General features: G+C 39.0%; 1 protein-coding gene across 6 annotated transcripts in view; it reads left to right on the forward strand.

Moving 5' to 3' along the window:
* The window catches only part of PLCH1 (phospholipase C eta 1), a 216306-nt gene that overhangs the window by 116729 nt on the left and 75289 nt on the right, over positions 1 to 24288 (forward strand). For all 6 annotated transcript variants that reach the window (XM_059391691.1, XM_059391692.1, XM_059391694.1 and 3 more), the window contains 3 exons: positions 7809 to 7955; positions 10609 to 10852; positions 21929 to 22058. In XM_059391691.1, coding sequence (XP_059247674.1) covers positions 7809 to 7955; positions 10609 to 10852; positions 21929 to 22058 — 521 coding nt within the window. The remainder of the gene's footprint in view (positions 1 to 7808; positions 7956 to 10608; positions 10853 to 21928; positions 22059 to 24288) is intronic.

The raw sequence follows: 24288 nt of genomic DNA on the forward strand, positions 1-24288 counted from the left end.
TTGTTCCTGAATATCCAATACCATGTCATCTCACTGAACAAATGATGGAACAAAATCTCTAGTCTTTTATTTGTGTGTATCTTAGAACCAGATTGTGCAATGGTGAAGACCCTTCCATTCCTTATGTTGAGGCAGAAAACTCTTTACATATTAGATAGAACTAAATTTAGAATTTAAAAATTAATTTATATTCCCCTCCTCCATGGGGTAACATTAAGTAAAGCCAACAAAATCATATTGTTATGAATTCTGTCTTGTATTTCATTTGTTTCCCTGGGACTAATGATTATGGAGCAGACACAATTGTTGAATACAAAATAGGTCTCATTAAAAAAGAAAGTATTATATAGAAGGCTTTAACAAAATAGAAGAAAGGGTTCTGACTTTTGAGAATTACTGATAGATTCCTTCCACCCTTTCTTTGATCTAAATCCCCCATATGTATTTACCAACTTTGCAAACATATGGACGTTGTGCACATAAGGTTTGCAAACAAGTTCCAAAATGTTATCACGGACCAATTAGTTTCTAAAAACCTTTCAAATAATCGTATCTTCTCCACAAGAGTGATTTAAGCTTTGGAAAGAAAAATCAATGAACTCTGCATTGTTTGCTTTTCACTGGGAAGAATCATGGCTTAATAAGATGGAGCACTCCATGGTTGTTTGTAAGCACATTTATTCACAAGTTGGTATGATTTGACTTTAAGGCTCAACGGCTAGCAAGGAAGAGCTTTTCCCGTGAAGCCATTCCCTGTGAAGAGCAGCTCTATTTTATACACAGATCATTTTAAAAATTGATGTCTCTAGTAAGATACGCGGATATTAATCAGGTTTTTTTTTCCTTTAAAGTTATTCTGAGAGGCTTTTGGATGAACTAGAATTTTGTCTTCTTGAAAGATAAAATAGTACCTATGAAAGCTAGATCAGCTCTTTTATAGACTCACAGAGCTGAGAGGAAAATGCACCTTTAGGTTGAGGGCGGTGGGATATTCAGAGATACTCCATGACCTTCAGAAGTGCACACGGCTGGTTAGTGACAGGATGTCCCCTCCCCTGCTCCTGGAGCTGCGCAGTGACCACCATCCAGGGGCATGACCCATCAGTGAGATGCTTCAGAGCTTCCTGTGTCATGGGGCGCAAAATATGTTTCCCTCTTTTTCTGCGCTGGTGATTTCAGGAAATCTCCCTTGCCTTCCTTTGAGAGAAGCATTATCTGCATTATTTGGCACTTTTTCCATATAGAGATGAAATTGTTTTCAGAAGCTAATCCCTTTCCGTCACTCAGATTTACTCTAATCTGTGGATGCTGGCAAGAAATCAATTCACATTTTTCATGTACCTTTTGCTGAAAGAGTCTCTTGCAGAGGATCTGGACTTTTTTTTGGTCTGCTACTGCACAGTTTGGTGATCACTGTCCCAGAATAGATGTGTTTACAAAAGCATGCAAGTGATACTCTTGTATGGCCTTAACACAGGCCTGGTTGAGACCCTGTATGTGAGAAGGTATCTTGCGGTGACGTTTAGAGTAGAGAATGAGCAGGGCCCTAGTTTTCCTTATTACTGCTGGAAGTGATATTGCTTTTTGGCCTTTTAAAGAACAGCGCTAGGGAATATATGCGGCTGTTTGTGTGTGTGTATCCACATAGACATACACACACAAACATGCACATATATAGACTCAAATACTTACATATGTATGTGTATGTTTCTGTTTGCTTTCTGTGTTTGTTTCCCCTCCTTCTCATTCTTTTTGGCTTAATTTTAATTTGGAATATGGAGGGTATGAAGAAAAGTCACGCCCTCATCCCTTCTACTTGATTTTCTCCCACTCTTGAGAGTAACCAGCTACGGTGTTGTCTGGGTTATCCTTCTTGTGTTTCTTTTTGTGAAGATAAGTATTTGCATCTCTAAAAATTTCCCAAGATTTTCTTACACAAAAGTATCATATTACAGATATATGCTTATTTATTCTTTGCCTTTTTCACTTACTAGTATCTTCTAGAAATTAACCCATATCACTGTATAGAGGTCTTTTTTATTGTCTTGTATGGTTATATAGTAGTGCACTGGGTGTAGGTATATATTATTTTATTCAACCAGTTTCCTATTCAGGGTCATTTTTTACCCTAAATGTCAGGGGAAGAGTTTAATGTGCTGTGAGGAGAGGGGGGAAGAGAAAACAAAACAAGAAAAATGGACACAATCATCATAGGAACCTCAAAAATATGCTGAGTGAAAGAAGCCAGAAACGCAGGACTGCAGACTATAAGATTTTCATTTACGTGAAATATCTCAAGAAGACCCATCTACAGAGACAACAGGTTAGTGGTTGTCCAGGGCTGTGGGTGAAATGGGGAATGAAGGCGAATGAGCATGGAGTTTCTTCTTGGGGGTGATGGAGATGTTCTATAATAGGATCAGCTCACAACTCTGTAGATATATTAAAGTCATTAAATTGTACATTTGAAACAGGTGGATTTTAATGTATGTAGGTTGTACCTCACTAAAACTGTTAAAAAATTAGCATCAGGTGGTATGATCGACATTCCTAGGAGAATGTGATGACCTCTAATTCCAGCATGGCTTAAAGAGTTAAACCCTCTTAGATGTCATGCATGCTTAGTGGAAATGCTGGGAATCTCTCTTATACTTCAGATCAGAAGTTTGTTTGTTTGTTTGTTTGTTTGTTTTAAACAGGATTTTCTGCTTGAGGCTTTTAGTGAACCGATAACCCCTAAAGACATTTACTTATTTTAAACTGACTGTGACAGAATTGATTTAATACCTTTAAAGAATTAAATTCTGAAGGACCTCGTAGACCACTTTGTTATGCCTCTCATTTCACAGATAAAACTCTGTTAAGAGTTTTAAAACTCTAATTATGTAATAAAGTTAGAAATACAGTCTACTGTATTTCTACTCATCTGTTCTACTCTTTAAATATTTATGCTATTCTGTTAGGCAGCCATTAAAATGATAATTATTAAGACTGTGTAGAAACATGGAAAACTGTTTATTATACAAATGAAAAAAAGCAGCATGCCAAATGACCTAAATATCATGATTGCCACCAGTGTGTCAAATTTGTGTACATATTGAAGCCTGGAGCATAATAGACAAAAACAATATGTGTGTTGTGGGTGTTTCTCTTTTAATATTCCTGAATGTGGCTGCATTTGTGGCCTGCCTTTGCAGACTTTTCCAGACTCCTTCCAGCACCGGGAGTGTGTGTGATAAGGTTACATCATTCTAAGCCCCTGGAACTCTTCCCTTGTTTACCTGCCCCTGGAAGTCTTCCTTTGTTCTCTTGTTTCTCATCTTACTTTATGGAATCTACCGATCCGGCAAGGTTGAAGAATGACTTCTATGTGGGTGGCAACTACTGTTATCTACCTCTACAGAAGGCAGAACATAAAGAAATTGGCTTAAGCCATCACTTTGTGGTTTAGATGACATTGGAAGAATATTTTGTCTCCAACGTTGAATGAGTTACAAAGAATGATTGAGGGCATTCTTTCTCTGGTTAGCTTTACAACTCAGTGGATTGTCTAGAATGAGGTTCGAGGAAGGGAGACGAGGTGACTCACCCCCAAGACTACCCTGGACTTGATGTTTCAGTGTGACTCTAACTAAATGCCTTTTCCATGTGATAAGCATAAAGGAGCTACATAAACTATTTAAGCATCCCACTGTTTCAGATCCTAACTCTGCCAGACACCTTTCAATCATATATGCTTGTTTGCTGTGGTGGATGAAGCTGGAGTCTTAGCCCAAGGCTGAGTTGATGGGATAAATGTGAAGCTAGTGACTATTAATATATTATATAAAGACCCTTCCTCATTGAGAGATTGGATCCTACTTTCTAAAATATTTGTGTTTCTCCAAATGATGCTTTTGCTAAATTATAGATGGTGTTTATTAGCTCAGATAGCTGATTATACTTTTTTTTAAAAAAAGATTTTATTTATTTGACACACAGAGCAATCAAAAGTAGGCAGAGAGGCAGGCAGAGAGAGAGGAGGAAGCAGGCTCCCTGCTAAGCAGAGAGCCTGATGTGGGTCTTGATCCCAGGACCCTGAGATCATGACCTGAGCCGAAAGCAGAGGCTTTAACCCACTGAGCCACCCAGGCACCCTAATTATACTTTTTTAAGAGAAAAAGATTTTATTTATATGACAGAGAGAGAGGAAGGAGAGAGAGAGAGCACTTATAAGCCTGGGGATGGGGAGGGGAGGAGCAGAGGGGGAGGAAGATGCAGATTCCCCACTGAGCAGAGAGTTCATCTTGGGGCTTGATCCCAGGACTCTGGGACCACGATCTGGGCGAAGGCAGATGCCCAACTGACTGAGCCATCTAGGCATCCGTGATTACACTTTTATATCATTGTACTTTTCCTGTTGAAGTGTTGAGATGTTATGGCCATAGCAGTTCCATTTTAGGTTGATAAAGGGGGTGTACTGTGAAAAGGAAAGGGAAAGAAAGGGCAGTGTGAACAAAGCAGAGGACACAATGTCAGATAGATAGGTAGTGCTTGCTGTTAGATCTTTGATTGTATAGTTAATTCAATTTTCCACTCTGGTTTAAGCAATTTATTTTATTCTCTCTTCCCAAAGAGACATCTTCCTGAATTATGGTTTTATTTTGTTTTATTTTATTTTTTTAATCCCACGAATCCTTTGCTCAAATGTCTGGTGAATCTCTCATGACAATGGATTAAGATCTTATTCTACCAACATCCCCGACTTCCTACAGCCTACTTTTTTATCCAGCCCTTGGAACCTTCTGTCCCATCATTTTCCTTTTGAGTCACTCTTCCAAAGTTGGAGACCCATCGTTCCCTATTCTCTGAATATATCTCTACTCTTTCTCATCCCTGAGCATCTGATACTGTGTCATTACTACACTTCTCCTCATTCTAGCCCACTGTATTCTCCTTTCATTATGGAATCCCATAGTATTTTTGTCTTTACTTTTGACTTGGCATTTATTTTTAAAGTTTTCCATATATGGTTTTATTGTCTTATATATAGTTATATATATAAAACACCATTTATAGTATTTATGATATGCCAGACACTGTTTTCAGTACTTTACATGAATTGACTCATTCAATTCTCAACAGCATTTCAAGATTATTATCCTTATTTTATAGGTAAGGAAATGGAGGCACACAGGGACTAAGTAACTTGCCCAAGGTCATATAGCAAGTTAAGTGGCAGATCTGGAATTCTATACCAGGCTGTCTAGATTCAGATTTTGTGTTCTTGATCACAGCTCTAAACTACCATTAATAAATTGTCTTTTTAGGTGTTTCATTCTCACAAAGTTAACTTCTTTAAGTCAAGGACATGGTCTTGTTCTCTGCTTTGTGCCTGAAACAAGGAGTTTGCTCTGTGAACATCTGTTTATTGATGTGACCTATTATTATTATTACCTATTTTTATTTTTTTATAGATTGTTATTGTTAAGTAATCTCTACACCCAACGTGGGGCTCGAACGTATACCCCTGAGATCAAGAGTCACACGTTCATGCGCCTGGGTGACACAGTGGGTTTAGCCTCTGCCTTCAGCTCAGGTCATGATCTCAGGGTCCTGGGATCAAGCCCGGCATCAGGCTCTCTGCTCGGTGGGGAGCCTGCTTCCCCCTCTCCTTCTGCCTGCCTCTCTGCCTACTTGTGATCTCTCTCTCTCTCTCTGTCAAATAAATAAATAAAATCTAAAAAAAAAAAGGTCACATGTTCTACCAACTAAGCCAGCCAGGAGCCCTGATGTGACCTGTTGTTATCAGTGGTCAGTCGAGTTCTCAGATTTTTCTAGGAGTTTTGGCTTTGTTGGTTTGACTTGATGATTTTATCTCGATACGCTGACACTCCGTTCTCCCTGTAATTACTGGTATGATGTGGTCAGTGTGGCTGTCAACAATTCAAATCTGGGGCTTTTGTTATTACCTAAATGAATGGTACTTAGTAGTGGGTGACTACTTAACGTGTGCAAAACCAAATCTCAAATTTTGCTCTTTGCTTCAAAGTAAGTATTTTAAGTTTGTGTGTTTGTTTTCATAAGTGCTATTTTGTTACTTTTGAATTTTTGATATGTCAGATAAAACGAGAAAGAGCAGCCTATACTACTTTCCTTGTAATATCAAATCCTAAAACCAACTTAATTTTATGCAGTTCTTCTTTGATTTCTTTGGAGAAGAAAAAGCTCTTCATGCAAGGAAGAGTGAAAGTTGGTTATGCTGAAGTTACTTTTAGTCAGTACCCTGCACATACACTATCTCACCTTTAAGATCACCTTATCTCTCCTGGTAAAGACAGGCTACATAGTCATAAAAGCTGACCTCTCATGTTGTTGAAGTTTATTTTCTGTGTTTCTTTGATCTGTTTCTAATGGCATACTGCTTGATAAGATAGGTACTCCAAACCAGATGTTTCTAGTGCTCTCGTGGTTATAAAGGTGCCTTTGTAATGGTCAGTGAAATAAAAGCTATCTCTGGATAATATAATAAGAAAGTATTTGGAAGAGTATTGAATAACTTGCAGAATCCAGAGGACAATGTCAGCCTCCAGGATAACCGTAACAACTATGGAATCTTAGGGTGGCCAGGCAGGAGTGTCTTTTAAGTTTTGGCCATTGAAATAGCTCAGTTCTGTTTCCTTCCCATGCTCAGCTCAGGATTTGTGTTTTTTGGAAGGGACTCAGATTTGCTCTTAGCTTAAGTCAGTCAGGTGCCCATTTCTTAGTTGGGGTGATTGGCCACCAAAAACACATGAAATGGAAAAGGAGTATTTCTAGTTACCAAAGAAGGGGAAACAGGCCACACCGGCAGACGCCCATTTCTAACAAGGTTCATCTCAAAGCAGAGAGAATTTAAATGATAGTTTTAGCTTGGACAGTGAGAGATTTGGACAGTACCTGAATTCAATCACTAAATTATTCTTCTAGGTGGAAAATCTTAGCAGTTTATTTCATTAATCAATGGACGTTTTATGCTGAATTGTGAAAAAGTGATTTTTTTTCTGATCACATTTTTAAAAGATTTATTTTCGTATTTATTTATTTAAATATTTTTATATTTATTCTATTTTCAAATATATACAGAAATATAATAGTATGAACCCATAGTAGTCATTATCCAATTTCAAAAATTGTTAACATTTTGTCAATTTTGTTTTTATTGATTGCATCTTCAAGGATTATCACAAGATGTTTTTACAACTGACTAAAAACTCACAAATATTCACTATGAAGTCTGAGAAATGCTTTCTAAACATAAATCCAAGCATCAAATGATTACTCTCATACCAAAAAGTATGTTGCCAGTTAGAACAAAAGATGGTCCTGTGTAACATTGATGCAGTGTTTACCTGGAAGTAGAAATTTTCTTTCAATCAGGAAGGCTATTTTTACTGGTTTAAGACTGGTGAATCAGTTCCTCAATGGCTCTTTCCAGATTATTTTTCCCAACTTTAGTCTTCTGGTTCTTGGAATCTTTGGGAGGTGAATCTGAGGTTTTATTTGACAGTAGATTTTCTTTCTTTCTTTAAGACTTTATTTATTTATTTGACAGACAGAGATCACAAGTAGGCAGAGAAGCAGGCAGAGAGAGGAGGAAGCAGGCTTCCTGCTGAGCAGAGAGCTGGATGTGGGGGCTTAAGCCTGGAATTATGGGATCATGACCTGAGCCGAAGGCAGAGGCTTTAACCCACTGAGCCACCCAGGTGCCCCGTGACAGTAGATTTTCTGAACGCTAGTCTACACGTATACGGTTTAACAGCTAAACGTGCTCTAATCTCTCTTGGCAGTTGAAAGATGCATGAGTGTGATGCAGTCGGGGACACAGATGATCAAATTGAAACGTGGGAGCAAAGGGCTAGTCCGGCTCTTCTACCTGGATGAGCATCGGACCCGCCTCCGGTGGAGACCCTCGAGGAAGAGTGAGAAGGCAAAAAGTAAGACCAATCTTTGAATTCTTTGTTTGACATGATATAGTTCCACGTGGGTTATATTTGCTGGGCTGTCTGGAAGCTTCAGATCTATGAAACTTTGATAGTTTTGTAAGTTTTGGGGTCAGTTGCTAAAGGATGCAGACAGACTGAATAAGTAATGACCATTTTGTCTTTTTAATTCCTTGGGGATTTTAATCCACAAAAGTTTTCTTGTCCATGTGAGTGCGGTAAATGTTAATATTTGCCCTGTGCTGGAAACATGATTTATTTTTTAGTTGAGATAAGAGGTTTTATAGCCTGAGTCCCTCTATTTATTTATTTATTATTTTATTTAAATTGTTTTTTAAAGATTTTTTTTTAAAGATTTTTTATTTTTATTTATTTGACAGAGAGAGATCACAAGTAGGCAGAGAGGCAGGCAGAGAGAGAGGGAAAGGAGGAAGCAGGTTCTCTGCCGAGCAGAGAGCCCGATGCGGGACTCGATCCCAGCTGAGATCATGACCTGAGCCGAAGGCAGCGGCTTAACCTACTGAGCCACCCAGGCGCCCCATTTTTAAAGACTTTATTTATTTATTTGACAGAGAGAGAGAGATGGTGAGAGAGGGAGCATAACCAGAGGGAGAAGCAGGCATCTCGTGGAGCAGGAAGCCTGAGGTGGGGCTCGATCCCAGGACCCTAGGATCATGACTCGAGCCGAAGGCAGATGCTTACTGACTGAGGCACCCAGGCACCCCTATTTATTATTGATTTTTAATAAAAGTTGAAGGGTATTATAAATCCAGTGGACTTAAAAGTGTATTGCCATATTCTGAGCAAAGCTAACTGATCAGTGAGTTAGCTTTTAGTGATATCAAGCAAAAGAGTTTTGATCTGACCCCTACTGAAAGTCTCTCTCCCACACCTTGTACATTCAGCACCAAGTTGGTCTTGGGTCCTGAGTAGTGGCTCTCTCATCTCCTTCCTTCCTGTTTTCATAGGAACCTCCCTGGTCTCTGGTCTCTTCACCTATCTGGCCTGTCGAGAAGTCTCCTAACCAGTCTCCATTTTGCTAGTGTCTTTTGTTTTTGTCTGTTAAGATGCTTTCATCTTCAAGTAGCATAAGACATTGACTAAATTAGACTTACACGAAAAATAAAGATATCATCTCACGTAACAAGAAACTCAGAGATCGGCAGGTCCAGGTGTGGGATGTTGAGTCTTTAGTTCTGTTTTCCTCAGGGCTCTAGGCTGTTTCCCCTGTATGTTGACCCTGTCGTCAAGGCAGCAGCAACATGGTGCTTCCTTTTTAGGAGAAGGGAACCCCTTTCCAGAATTTTCTCTCGAAGCGGACTGCCCCACGTCTCCTTGGTCAGAACTGCATTATATTCCCACACCTAAATCGATCATAGGAAATAGGAACGGGGCCTCTCCAATGTCTTAGACATTCCAGAACTTGCCCTGGGGACTGGGGGAAGCGGGGAGGCGTTGGCTCATTTCTCTATGAATTGTGTGGGGAATGAGTTGATACCAGAAGAAAATCGTGTCTTTGCCACGAAGGCAGAGTGGAGGGGATGGTATTAGAGGCAATCAGTAAGATTGCAATACTTCTGATCCGCGTTTAAAAACAAGCAAGCAAACAAAAAAGTAGTATTCTAATTTAAGTAATCATCCCTGTTAGTGCTTCTCTGATCCAAATCTGCAGTGTTGTTCCATTACCTAAAAGATGCTCAGCTCTGGTCTCTTATCCCAGGCTCTCTGTGATCTAGCTTCTCCCTACCTTTCTGGCTGTATGTCCCACTATACTCTCTCTTGAGCTTTCTAGTCTTGCACAAGTGACCTATTTAATATCCCTGCAGTGGACCTCATGTTTCTGTATCCTATATTTTTTTTTCTTCTGGGATACCATTTTATTCCTCTACCTCTCTAAGCCCTGCTTGACCTTTACCGTCCTGGCGTTCTTTCTGGAGATACCAGTCACATTTAGCCATGCTACTCAGTTACCACCAAACGTTTTTTTCCTTCCAATATTTAACTGTCATCTTATGCACAACTCCAGAGTTGGTTCTAGGTCTTTGTATGTTTTCCCTGTGCAAATATGCAAGCTGTAAATTTGATACATTCCTAGTCTCCTTTTTGCCCTGATCTGTATATCGCTCTTCCTGTCATAAATTTCAACATGTCCTGACTCAGTGCCTGGAAAGGCGTGGTCCAGGCCCAAGGCTGCCCGGGAAGGTAAGGTGGCCAGTCTCCATTTTGCTGGCAGAAGGTCCCTAGCGGGAAACGATAGGGCTTGTATTTCACATTTGAACTTAATACCACAGTTCACAGACAGTGAATTTGTTCATGCTTATTTTTTTTTAAAGACCTATTTATTTGAGATAGAGTGAGAGTGTGTGTGTGTGTGTGTGTGTGTGTGTGTGTGTGTGTGAAGCAGCAGAGGGAGAGAATCTTTAAGCAGACTCCCTGCTGAGTGTGGAGCCCAATGCGGGGCTCGATCTTAAGACCCAGGGATCGTGACCTGGGCCGAGACCAAGAGTCAGAGGCTTAACTGACTGGGCCACCCAGCTGTCCCTGTTCGTGCTTATTTTTAGAATTTAAGATGTTTTGCTGTTTTAAAAATTTTTTTTTCCCCCAAATCCATTATGCCATGCAACTGTGTGTTCTGCTTTCCCCGCAGTACTTATCGACTCCATTTACAAAGTCACCGAAGGTCGGCAGTCTGAAATATTCCACAGACAAGCGGAGGGCCACTTTGACCCCAGCTGCTGCTTCACCATTTACCATGGCAACCACATGGAGTCTCTGGACCTCATCACCTCCAACCCCGAGGAGGCCCGCACCTGGATCACAGGCCTGAAGTACCTGATGGCCGGCATCAGTGATGAAGATTCCCTTGCCAAGAGGCAGAGAACCCATGACCAATATCCTCCCTAGAATGTTAATGTTGAGCTGTGTGTGTGTGTGTGTGTGTGTGTATTAGACCGTGTTTTATTTTCCCCTGCAGTTTTGAGGCTTAAAGCCACCTTCCTCTCTCTCTCTCTCTCTCTTTCTTTACCCCTAGCACCTTTCTGCCCCCTCCTCCCTCTCACCCCAAGTAGATGAATGCACAGAACAGACAGAAATGAGCTGGCATGAACTCCGGCTTCTTAGGAGGAGACTGAATTTAGCTTCACAATCAGAGATCTCCAAATGCAGCCTAAAGTTTCCTAAGAGAGACGTGGTAGCTGGGAAGGTGTTTATTTGGATTAGAGAAAATCCTGCTTTGTGATCAAGTCAGTTTAGTTTAACAGGTACTCTTTGAGTTCTAATTACATATGAGATATTAAGCTCCTTCCTGCTTTTTCTGTCTCTCTTTTTAATTTACAGTATGGAAACTGATGGATACGGAAGGGGAAGTTATTTTTTGCTTCATATCATTTACCTTCTCTGAATTGTAAAAGAAACTAGGGACTTCTCTGAGTGTCCTTGATGAAGCCTGTTCTTGAGGTCCTGTGCTGACCAGATAGTTAACCTCCTTGGTCTGGAGATACCTCTTGCGCTGGTATTGGCCTGGTCATGGGACATGGACTTTCTGGCCTCAATTTCCTTATCTGTAAAGTGAAGACAATGGAGTTGTTGACTGCTTTGATTTCCTTTATCACATTTTTTTTTTTTTTTTAAAGAAGACTTTATTTATTTATTTTGGAGAGGGAGTGAGAGAGAGCACACACAGGGGGGCAGTAGGCAGAGGGAGAAGGAGAGGAAGAAGCAGGCTCCTGGCTGAGCAGGGAGCCTGACTTGGAACTCAATCCCAGGACCTTGGGATCATGAGACTTAACCCACTGAGCCACCCAGGTGCCCCCTTTTTCACCTTTGGAATGGTCTGAAAATACATGTACCCCTATCTATGAAGGGAGTGGGACTACTTCCTTGCTGTCATTGGAATGTATGCCCTAATTTTTTCCCCCCAGAGTAGTGATAAATTTGTGCTGCTCTAGTTATGATTCCTCACCCAGGGTATTGTTTGAGCAGAGTGGAAATATTCAGCCCATGAAAGGAATTTTGACAGTGTGAAGGTCTGAGCTGATGAGCCATGATGTTTTCATCAATATTCACAGCATGCAGATAAAGGCACCTGGGATTCATAAGTGAGCAAAACACAGACATAGAAACTAACTTTCTGTGCTTTATTCTGTTAATTTAGTTCTTAACTCCTTAACATTTGGTAAAAAAACAAACAAAAATATTGAATAAAATTGCTTTCTGATATAAGCCATGGAACCGTACTGTGTCCCAAACTAAAGGAATATTAATTTTTCATGAACAGGAGAGGTGAGATGGGGCAGTTCACGGGTTGGTTAATCATGGCTCAGTGATATCATCAGAGACCGGAGTTCTGCCAGGCTCAGCCTGTTGGGATGGTCCTTCAGCGGCTGCCCCATGGTCAGATAGAGGTACACCTGCTTCAGATAGCAGTTCCAAACACAGCACTGCTCTGAGGGATCATAGTTTCTTCTCATAATTCTTTTTTTAAGAACAAAGTAAATTTTCCCAGCCATGCCCTCCCCCGCCCCCCCGCACCCACTGCAAGGACTAAATCTCATCACTGGCCCAATGGCTGTTCTAGGCCCATTCCTAAAGCAGTCTTCCAACAACATAAACCGATTAACATAATTGGAGCTCGGGACTCTTGCACTCGTAAAAACTGAAAGGGTTTTTGTTTATGTGGGTTTCATCTGTTGATACTGTCATATTAGAAATTAAATCTGAGAATTTAAAAAAATTGTTAATACTCTTAAAATTATAATAAACTGGAGCACCTGGGTGGCTCAGTCTTAAGTGGCTGCCTTCGGCTCAGGTCATGAGGTCATGATCCTGGGGTCCTGGGATTGAGCCCCGCATGGGGCTCCCTACTCCGTGGGAAGCCTGCTTCTCCCTCTCCCACTCCCCCTGCTTATGTTCCTTCTCTTGCTGTGTCTTTCTCTGTCAAATAAATAAACATCTTAAAAAAATAAAATCATAATAACATTACATGTTAACATATTTTTATGAAAACTATTTTTCAAAACAAATTAGTGAAAAAGAATAGTGTTCTTTCCTCTTTTGCAGGTGTCTTCAATGTCTGTCTGAACAGCACGCATGTATTTTCCTATCGGCTTCTGCATTTAATCCGTACGTTGTATTGTTTTGGTGGAAATACGTGAAGAAAATTTAGCCTCACACAGATAAATGGTTGGAAGGGGGGGACCTCATGGTTAGGGGGATGCTTTGGATTCTACTCTGGGGATGGCTGCACTAAGGCCAGTCGAAGATTCACCTTCTGCCTCCATGGGAGCAAATTGTTCTTGCATACCTGAACGAAACTGAAGTTCTTCAACAAGGAAGAAGGAAGGGAAATGGTTGTTGGGAAGACAAGCAATTGTAGAAGTGCTCTCCTCACCCAGTTAACTCCCACAAGTTCACAGTGTTCCAGAGCTTTTAGCCACGTATATAAACGCTTCTCATAAACTCTGAAGTAGACCAGTAAGAGCAATGGGCATACTGTTGTTTTTTCTAAATTGTGGCAAAATTTACCCCTTCACTCGATCGTTCTAGTTAAGTGAGAAATGCATGCTTATTGCAGTAAGCCAAAGAATACAGAGCTGCATAACGAAAAGATCAATTGTCTTTATCCCTGTCTATGAATTTTGTACCCACTCTTCCAAGGTTACTGATGTTAGCAATCTGATACACCCCCAACCTGGTTGTCTGCTTTTCTGTTGTTGAATTTTGAGAGTTCTGTATATTAATTCCTTAGTAGTTACATGGCTTACAAACCTTTTCTTTTATTCTGTTGGTCTTCTTACCTTCTTGATAGTGTCCTCGGTGCACAATATTTTTGAAGTTTCATGAAGTCCAGTTTGCCTGCTTTATCTTTTGTCACCTGCGCTTTAGAGTGTCATACCCAAGAAAACTTTGCCAGATTCCATACTGTGAAGATTTCATTCTGTTTTCTGCTAAAGAGTTTTATTGTTTTTGGTCTTACATTTATGTCATTGATTCATTTGAATTAATTTTTGTGGATGGTATTAGGTAATTATCCAACTTCATTCTTTTGCATGTCAATATCCAAGCTTTTCAGGCCCATTTGTGGAAAAGACTTTTTTTTTTCATCAATTGGTCTTGGCGGCCTTGTCAAAAATCATTTGACCATAGATGTGAGGGTTTATTTGTGGGCTATTTTGTTATATTGGTTTATATGTTTGTCTTCATACTAATACAACACTGTTTTGATTACTATAGCTTCAAGATAACTTTTGAATTCAGGAAGTGTGAGTTTTCCAGTTTTGTTCATTTTCAAGATGGTTTGGCTACTCAGAGTTCCTGAATTTTAGGATGAATTTTTCTATTTCTGCAGAAAATGTCATTGGTATTTGGATAGAAGTTGCATTGACTCTGTAAGTTGCTTTGGGTAGGACTGACATTTTAACTAAATTGTTTTCCAGTCCATGAACATGGATTCCATCCAGTTATATCTTCTTTAATCTCTTTCAGCAATGTGTTGTGTTTTCATTGTGCAAGTTTTTGACCTTCCTTATTAATTCCTAAGTATTTTGTTATTTTGATGAGATGTACATGGAATTATTTTTGTAATTCCTTCTCAGATTGTTAATGTTCATATATAGAAATGCAGCCAATTTTTGTGTGTTGGCTTTGTGTACTGCTACTTTGCTGACTGAATTCATTTATTCTAACAACTTTTTTATGGAGTCTTCAAGGTTTTCTGTATATCAGATCATATCATCTGCAAACAAATAATTTTACTTCTTTCTAACTTAGCTGCCTTTTCCTTCTGCCTGACTGCCTTCCTGCCTGCCTTCCTTCCTTCTGCTCTGCCTAAAACTTAGTACTCTGTTGAATAAAAGTGGTGGAAGATGGCACCTTTGCCTTGTTCCTGATTATTGAGGAAAGCTTTCAGTCTTTCACTATTGAATATATTTACTGTTTTTTTTATACGTGTCTTTTACTATATTGAAGAGTTTTCTTTTATTCCTTCTGTCTTGAGTGTTTTTATCATGAAAAGGTGTTGAATTTAGTCAAATGCTCTTCTGCATCAGTTGAGATGATGATATGGTTTTTTTTCCCCCTTCCTTATGTTGCTGTTGATCTATTCTCATATGTTGAGCCATTGGTATATTCCAGGAATAAATCCCTCTTGGTCATGGTGTATAATTCCTTTAATATACTGCTGAATTTTATGTGCAAATATCCTGTTGAGCATTTTTGCACTACTGTTTCTTGGTCTGTATATATATATTTTTCTTGTGGTATCTTTGAGTTTGGCATCAGGCTAATACTGGCCTCATAGAATGAGCTAGGAAATGTACCCTCTTGGGTTTTTTGAGAAGGGTTGGTGTTAATTCCTTTAATGTTTGGTAGAATTCAGCAGAGCTGAATTTAAGTTTAAGTATCAAATATTGAGTTTTCTTTGTTAAGAGATTTTTTGGTTACTGAGTCAAGCTCCTTACTGGTTAGAGACCTATTCACATTTTATTTTCTTTGTGATTTAGTCTCTGTAGGTTTTATGTTTCTAGGATTTGTCCATTTCATTTAGTTTATCCAGTTTGTTAGCATGCAGTTTTTCATAGTACTCTCTTAAAATCCTTTTTATTTCTGTAGAATTGGTAGTAATGTCCTCACTTTTGTTTCTGATTTTAGTAATTTAAATCCTTTCTCTTTTTTTGTTAATCTAGCTAGCTAAAGGTTTGTTAATGCTGTTGGTCTTTTCACAAAGAGCCTACTTTTCATTTCATTGATTTTTCTCTTGTTTTTCTATCTCTATTTCATTGCTCTTTCCTCTAATCTTTCTTATTTTCTTTTATGCTAGCTTTGGATTTAGTTTGTCTTCTTTTTTTCTAGTTCTTTAAGATGTTAAGTTGATGGTATGTGAGATCTTTCTTGAATTTCATTTTTAGTCATTATTTTTAAAATTGTTTGTTTTTTAATAGAATTAGAATTGAGGTGCAATGTTATATTAGCTTTAAGTTTATTTTTTTTAATGTAAGCATTTATAGCTGTAAATTTCTCCCCTTAGCACTGCTCTTACTGTATAAGTTTAGTGTGTTATGTTTCATTTGTCTTTAAGTGTTTTCTAATTTCCTTTATGATTTCTTCTTTGATCCATTGGTTGTTTAAAAGTGTGTTGTTTAATTTTCATAATTTTCTGAATTTTCTAGTTTTCCTTGTAGTACTTGTTTCTAATTTCATCCCATTGTGGTCAAGGAAGATACTTTGAATGATATCTATGTTTTAAAGTTGGAGACTTAATTTATGGCCTAAAATATGATTTAGCCTGGAAAATGTTCCATCTGTCCTTGAGAAACATGTGTATGCTGTTGGTTAGAGTGTTCTGTTCATGTGTGTTAGAACTGATGGGTTCCTTGTATTGTTTACATTCTCTATTTCCTTATCTTCCATCTGGTTGTTCTGTCCATACTGTGAGTGGGGTAATGAATTCTCCAACTATCATTTAGAACTGTCTACATCTCCCTTCAATTCTATTAGTTTTTGCTTCATATATTTTGATTTGTCATTAGATTTGTCATTGTTATAATCATTATATCTTTGAACCTTTTATCAATATATAATGCCATTATTTATCTCTTAAAAATTTCTTTTGATTTAAAGTTTATTTTGTTTGTTATTAGAACCACCTCTGTTCTCTTTTGGTTACTCTTGCATGGAATATCTTTTTCCATCTTTTCACTCTCAGTGAGTGGATCTTAGTTGAGTCTCTTATAGTTGGGTCTTGTGTTTTTATCCATTCTTCCAATCTCGGTCTTTAATCCATTTACATTTAAAGTACTTACTGATAATAAGGGACTTACTTCTGTCATTGTGCTATTTGCTTTCTTTATGCCTTATATCTTTTTGTCTCTTGTTTTCTGCATTACTTTTTTTGTTTAGTTGATTTTCTTTTTTTGGTAGAGAAATTTTAAATTCCTTCCTCACATCCTTTTGTATAACTTATAGCTGTTTTCTTTTTTTATAAACATATAATATATTTTTATCCCCAGGGGTACAGGTCTGCGAATCGCCAGGTTTACACACTTCACAGCACTCACCAAAGCACATACCCTCCCCAATGTCCATAACCCCATCCCCCTTCTCCCAACCCCCCTCCCCCAAGCAACCCTCAGTTTGTTTTGTGAGATTAAGAGTCACTTATGTTTTGTCTCCCTCCCAATCCCATCTTGTTTCATTTATTCTTCTCCTACCCACTTAAGCCCTCATGTTGCGTCACCACTTCCTCATATCAGGGAGATCATATGATAGTTGTCTTTCTCCGCTTGACTTATTTTGCTAAGCATGATACGCTCTAGTTCCATCCAGGTTGTCACAAATGGCAAGATTTCATTTCTTTTGATGGCTGCATAGTATTCCATTGTGTATATATACCACATCTTCTTGATCCATTCATCTGTTGATGGACATCTAGGTTCTTTCCATAGTTTGGCTATTGTAGACATTGCTGCTATAAACATTTGGGTGCACGTGCCCCTTCGGATCACTACGTTTGTATCTTTAGGGTAAATACCCAGTGGTGCAATTGCTGGGTCATAGGGCAGTTCTATTTTCAACATTTTGAGAACCTCCATGCTGTTTTCCAGAGTGGTTGCACCAGCTTGCATTCCCACCAACAGTGTAGGAGGGTTCCCCTTTCTCCGCATCCTCGCCAGCATCTGTCATTTCCTGACTTGTTTATTTTAGCCATTCTGACTGGTGTGAGGTGCTATCTCATTGTGGTTTTGATTTGTATTTCCCTGATGCCGAGTGATATGGAGCACTTATAGCTGTTTTCTTTATGGCTACCATGGGGATTACGTTTTACATCCTAAAGTCATAATATTCTAATATGAATCTACACCATTTTAGCTCAATAGATTTTGTTTGTCCATATTTACTGCATTAGAAAGTTTTCATGTTTGAATTAACCAAGTTGACAGCTGAGGGATTTTATATTCTGAAAATATGCTAACTAGAACTACCCCAGAACTGCACAGGGAACAATTTTATGAGAAACAGAGAAACATTTGATGCTTGTGTCAGTGAGGAGAGAAAAGGAAAGAGGAAATTAATGAATAATAAAGAAGAAGCTGATGTCAAAATTTGGGAAAGTTATGTGGAATTAGGGAACCATTCTCATACAGATTTGCCAGAATTTGATAGGGTTTTAGGCAATACCTTAATAACAGAATAATATCCTTGATTGGGCATACATTTAATTACACTAGTTGAGACGAACAGCTTTGGGATGTTCGTTATTATTACATTTCAAATAGGCCTGAAACTTTCAACTGTGAATGAATACTGAGAATAATGAATCTTCTGTGGGTATATGAAAAAAATCCATCCAGTGTAAAATGTAATTCAAGTTATTTCTGCAATATGGTTATGTTGCATTGAGGCAGTTGCAGTACTCATGTCTATTATAAGCAATATAGTATTGTGTTTAAGGACTCAGCCTGGCATTGTACTGCCTGGCATTCAGCCCCAAATCTGCCATATACCATATAATTTTGGATAAGTCATTCAGACTTTTTTGCCTCAGAGTCTTTGTCTGTCCCCTGGTGATGATATTAATCATAGCATGTGCCTTATAGTTTTGTGAAGATCAGATATCTGAGTTGATACACACAGAGTGCTTTATTTTTTATTTTTTTTTAATTTTTTAAGATTTTATTTATTTATTTGACAGAGATGACAAGCAGGAAGAGAGGCTGGGGGGAAGCAGGTTCCCTGCTGAGCAGAGAGCCCAATGTGGGGCTCGATCCCAGGACCCTGGGATCACGACCTGAGCTGAAGGGCAGAGGCTTTAACCCACTGAGCCACCCAGGCGCTCCACACAGAGTGCTTTAAAACACTTATCAAACATACATTAAGCACTTATACATAATAGCTACTGTTTTTATTGCTAAAGAGAGGTAAGAACTGACACATTTTTTCCTTTCCTATTCAGATAAAGTTTGAAATCTCAGTGGCCCCAGCCTGCAAGCCTCACCACTTTCCTCCATCGGTCTGCTCTCCTCCATGATTCCCCCACCTTATCTCTTGACCCTATAAGGAAAATGATTACATCCAGAGGACTTTAGGCAGTCCCTTATGGATGTTGTGAACCAAAGGTTTACACCTTGCCTATAACCAGGAACCTTGTAAATTGCAGCCTGTAGGGTACATCTGGCCTATCGCCTTTTTTATATGTGCTGCTAAGCTAGGAATTGGTTTTCAATGGCTGAAAAAATCAAAAGAAGAGGAATATTTTGTGAAATTGTGAAAATTATATGAAATTCAAATTTCAGTGCCCATAAGTACAATTTTATTGCAACATAACCCTGCCAATTAATTTCTGTGTTGCCTGTAGCCACTTTCTTGTCACGGGAGCAGAATCAAATAGCTACAACTAAGACCTAATGGCTTACAAATCCTAAAATATTCACTATCAAGCTTTTTCCAGAAAAGGTTTGCCCACCCCTACAGTAAATACTAGCATTCAATGCTTTACATTTTCCTGTATTTTTCTGATAGAAAATTCTAGGCCATAACTTGTCATTCCTAGTTTTTCTTTTCAGAATGATAGTTTCTCTTCTTAAACTATCCCATATTATGATGAGAATCATTAATTTAGAACTTTCTTGGGTACTCCTATCTTAATTATGAAGAATGGCTTTAAGATATCATAAGAATTTTACCTGTAATTGTGTTGTATACCATGTGTGCTGTTACTGGAAGAGAGTGGTTTTTTTTTTTTTTTCTGTCATAGAATCTTAGAGTTGGAAGGGACTTCAGGGTCATCTGGTTGTGTTCAGTGACCTTACAGATGAAGAAATGGGAGGTCAAGAAGTAACATAAGTAACCTTCTGTCACAGGGCGAGGTCAACAAAGAATCAGGACTAGTGTGCATTTCCTGGTGTTATTCTACCTCTTTTTGTGTCATACCAATCCCATATCCCCTAAACCAATCGTCAAGGCCAGCTTGTGCGTCTACACAGAAGACCTTGCAGATACAGCCTACCCTTAGGGTTTATATCAGTAGAATACTCATCCTCAGGGTTTGCTTGTCTTTGCCTTTTCTCTGGAGAAGTCTTTGAGAGAGTTTGGTGAAGAAGTAAAAAATGAAAGGATGACAATATTATCACTACTGGACTCATATCATCACTCTGAACTCTGCCAGAATACCTTTTTGGGCACAGAGAAGCATCCATAGACAAAAGAAATAGATAGGGATGGGCATTGTGTGCCCAGAAAACAGAAAAAAGAAATGACATTCAGGTACTTATTAGAAATTGGCCCAAATATTTCACTTTTGATTCTTCAGCTATTTTTACTTTCATCCTGGGTCACCTGTTAACTTCCAGGGATCATGTATAATGAGCTCCTACTTGAACTCTATGAGGAGAAATTGAATTAGAAAGAACTGGGGTGGTTATTTTCAAATATAACAGGAACAAAATGTGAGATGAGGTATTTACAGTATTAAAATGACCTCTATATAAATTTAGATGAAATAAGATTTTTGGTTGTTTTTACTTCTTGAGGTACAGTCTCCCACAACCATAATTTGAATCACCCAAGAAATGTAAATGTGCTGTGTTACCATTGGGTGGACTATTAATATTTTGGCTTTGAAAATCAGTGTGATGTCATCTGCTTGATAAGCAAATATTATCCATTTCCCCTTTTCTCTCACCTTAGTCCCATTCTCCCATTTGTTGGTTTTAAACCTATACCTTTTCCTTACTTTGATTTTCTGGTTTCTTTCTACCACCTGTTTTTTGCTCTTCATTCCCATTCAAATTTTGAAGCTCAATTTGGTTTTCTAAATATACACATGGTTCCCGCCTTCTGTAATTTACTCCCAACAACTATGAATCATCCATTTTAAAAAAGATTTCAGTTCATCCACTGGTTACCATTTATTCTGCTTCCTTACCATGTAAAACAACCCAAGAGCCATTCCCCCTGAGGGGTTTTTTTAAAACCTCAGTTCACCTGAGGTAAATCTTTTGTATCCAAATTCAGCTTTATATCCTCAGTCACCTAATACTATACTGGCATTTCGAGGGTAACTTGTAGCATATCTGACTTGCCCTGGAGTTAGAAGTTTGACATTATTAGGCAAGAACCTTCAGAACTAGTAATAGGAAGACCAGCATAGTCTAGAGATAGGCCTTTTGCATAGGAGACGAGAGTACTAGACCAGGTTGCCAAAAACCTGGATCTCTTAACTAATTTATCCTTAACGAATTCTCTCTTCTCCTCTAGCTTAATATGTTCATCTGAACAATGAGGACATTGAACTAGACCGTCTGAATTTCTAAATGTAGGAGTGGGCCAAGAGAAGGGAACTGAAAACATTGCCTAGTGTGGGGTGTTGTGAAGGTAAAAATACATTAATTGGAAGGTCATAGAGGAAGAAGATGAGGCCTAAATTTGGTATATATGCAGTTTCTTTCTTTGCTTTCTTTCTTTCTTTTTTTTTTTTTTTAAAGATTTTATTTATTTATTTGACAGAGAGAGATCACAAGTAGACAGAGAGTCAAGCAGAGAGAGAGAGAGAGAGGGAAGCAGGCTCCCTGCTGAGCAAAGAGCCCGATGCGGGACTCGATCCCATGACCCTGAGATCATGACCCGAGCCGAAGGCAGTGGCTTAATCCACTGAGCCACCCAGGCTCCCCTATATGCAGTTTCTTCACATCATATTCCTTAACGTATTGGCTAAGAATGTGTGAGGTAAAGCAGCTCTCAGGAGGACATGGGTTGAGTCTCCTTTTAAAGCGAAGGGAATCAGGTCCGAGTGTCCAGCCACCCGTTGATTATGGTCACTATTAGTGGCTCACTCGCCCGTGGATGGCAAGCAGGGCCTCCTCCAAAGACTTTCTTCTCAAGTTCTGTGTTTATGAGAAATGTCCTTGTGAGGATTCTGTGAGAGAGCCATTTTTATTTTGATGAAAAAAGTGTTTTTCTTGACCTTTCTTCATGTGGGTGAAGCAGACCTTTGAGGAAGCTGATAAGAATGGTGACGGCTTACTGAATATTGAAGAGATACACCAACTGATGCACAAACTAAATGTCAATCTTCCCCGAAGAAAAGTCAGACAAATGTTTCAGGTACGTTTTCACAGTTGGGTTGGCCTTGTATAAAACACACGTTGGAGGTTATTATTATACTTGGATATTTCAAGGGCTGGTCTGTTTTGTTGGAAGTTGATATTATCTGTTCTGTATTATATTTTTCTTTGAGGAAAAGACGCACTTTGTTTTGTGAAAGAAAAAAAAAAAAGCTTAAGCTTAACACATATGCACGATTTCACTTCCCAAGATGCCTTTTTATTGTTGCTGTTTTCAGGGAGTGATTATAAGCGCTTTACCTGGCACTTAGATAATGGAGTAAACCCAGTCAAGGGCCTTCAAGGGAGCGATAGCATTTCAGGGGCCCACCCCACAGAGCTCTTGTGAGGATCAGAATCGGACTAGGTAGTCTGAGGAAATGACACTTATTAAAGTCCTTGAGAGGCTCTGTTTCGTTTCAGAGGAGTTTAAGATTTAGAACCCATGATGCTTAGAAGTGCTATCTCACTCTTACCATTTAGGGAACCCTCCATAAGTTCATTCAACTGCCTCTTGGTATTAAATGAAATGCTCTTTCCCTCTTGGTCCATCCTTGAGGAAAACCCTTGGGGCCAAACGTACCCTGTGGCCCCAGTTGGGACTATACCTAGTCCTCTATTGAAGGTACAGAAGTGAGCTCTCTTGAGTGAGTACAAAGACAATGTCAGATTATTAGTAATTGCTAATATACTAATTAAGGAAGTGCTCTTATTTGGAGAGAAGTCATATGCGCGATCCGTGTTTTGCAATAATTTTCTGTTCTAAGTGATTAGGTGATATTTTGTACATGTAAAAGTAAGCCGAGAGTGTGATATTTTCTGATGGCTAATGTTTTGTGCTACTTTTGTTTTCTAACCGTTTGTTTTTCGAGGCGGTAAGGACAGAAATGACATGAGGGATAAGTTGCAATGATGAATGGAAGGTAGAAGCTGGTTCTGTTCTGTGACCTCTTACCGTGGCCCTGTCCTTGGCAAGCTCGTGGCTGGACATGGTTTTCAATGAGGTCACATTGCACTGGAGAACAACAGAAGAGAAAGGAAAAGAAGAGAAGGCAGATGCTGTAGAACAAACCCCAGAGATGGGGAGAGGCTTTGGAGGGGAATTGTATTGCCACAAATAGAGAACTGTCTTTCGACTGTATGGAAGGATTTGCCATGTTCCTGGCACTCCCTGTGACATCTCACTTTTGTCCTGTTGTGAGCCCCACACTCCCAGCTGTTCCTTTCCACAGAAAATTCTCATGGTACTAAAGAGGTAGCTTCTGATCAAAGGAGAGGGGCCAACCTTAAAGAGGAAGGCAAAGTGTATACCTACAAAAATAATGATGTGGGGTTACCTTTTGGAAGTTAGATAAGGGAATAACATAAAATATTGATCTATTTTTACTTCTATAATTTTCCCCTTTAGACACCTTTTATTTCTCATGCACTAAGCATTTTGCAGGGCAAATCAGGAAATGTTTATGTCAAATGTCTTATGCGTTCAAAGTAAATCTTTAGACAAGTCTTAAGAAAACACGAGGGGTCTCTTTTTATGACCTTAGGTTTAAAGACTGACGGAGCCAGAAGTAGGATAAGCAGTAGGACCTGCTGGAGAACATGTCCACTGCAGGCCTTGTACCTAGCAGGGTTGTGGAAATGCTCTTTGTCGGAGAGGGTTGGGACCAAAGGTCTTGGTATTATTTCAGGAACATTTTTCTTCTGGTTGAATCGCTGGTGCAGACATTGAAGCCTTCCTAGAATTTTCTTTGCTTTTTTGTTGCAAAGCAAGATTCAACTAAAATGTTTTAAAATAAATCTTTTAAGTTATGGATAGCTACTTTTTTATTATATAATTTTTTATAAACATATAATGTATTATTAGTCCCAGGGGTACAGGTCTGTGAATTGCCAGGTTTACATACTTCACAGCACTCACTATATCACATACCCTCCCCAATGTCTATAACCCCACCACCCTCTCCCTACCCACCTCCCCCCGGCCACCCTCAGTTGGTTTTGTGACATTAAGAGTCTCTTATAGTTTGTCTCCCTCCCAATCCCATCTTGTTTCATTTATTCTTTTCCTACCCCCCAAACCCCCACGTTGCATCTTCACTTCCTCATATCAGGGAGATCATATGATAGTTGTCTTTTTCCGATTGACTTATTTTGCTAAACATAATACCCTCTAGTTCTATCCATGTCATCGCAAATGGCAAGATTTCATTTCCTTTGATGGCTGCATAGTA

The sequence above is a fragment of the Mustela nigripes genome, chromosome 2 (genome assembly GCF_022355385.1).
Source record: "Mustela nigripes isolate SB6536 chromosome 2, MUSNIG.SB6536, whole genome shotgun sequence".
NCBI classification, from domain to species: Eukaryota; Metazoa; Chordata; class Mammalia; order Carnivora; family Mustelidae; genus Mustela; species Mustela nigripes.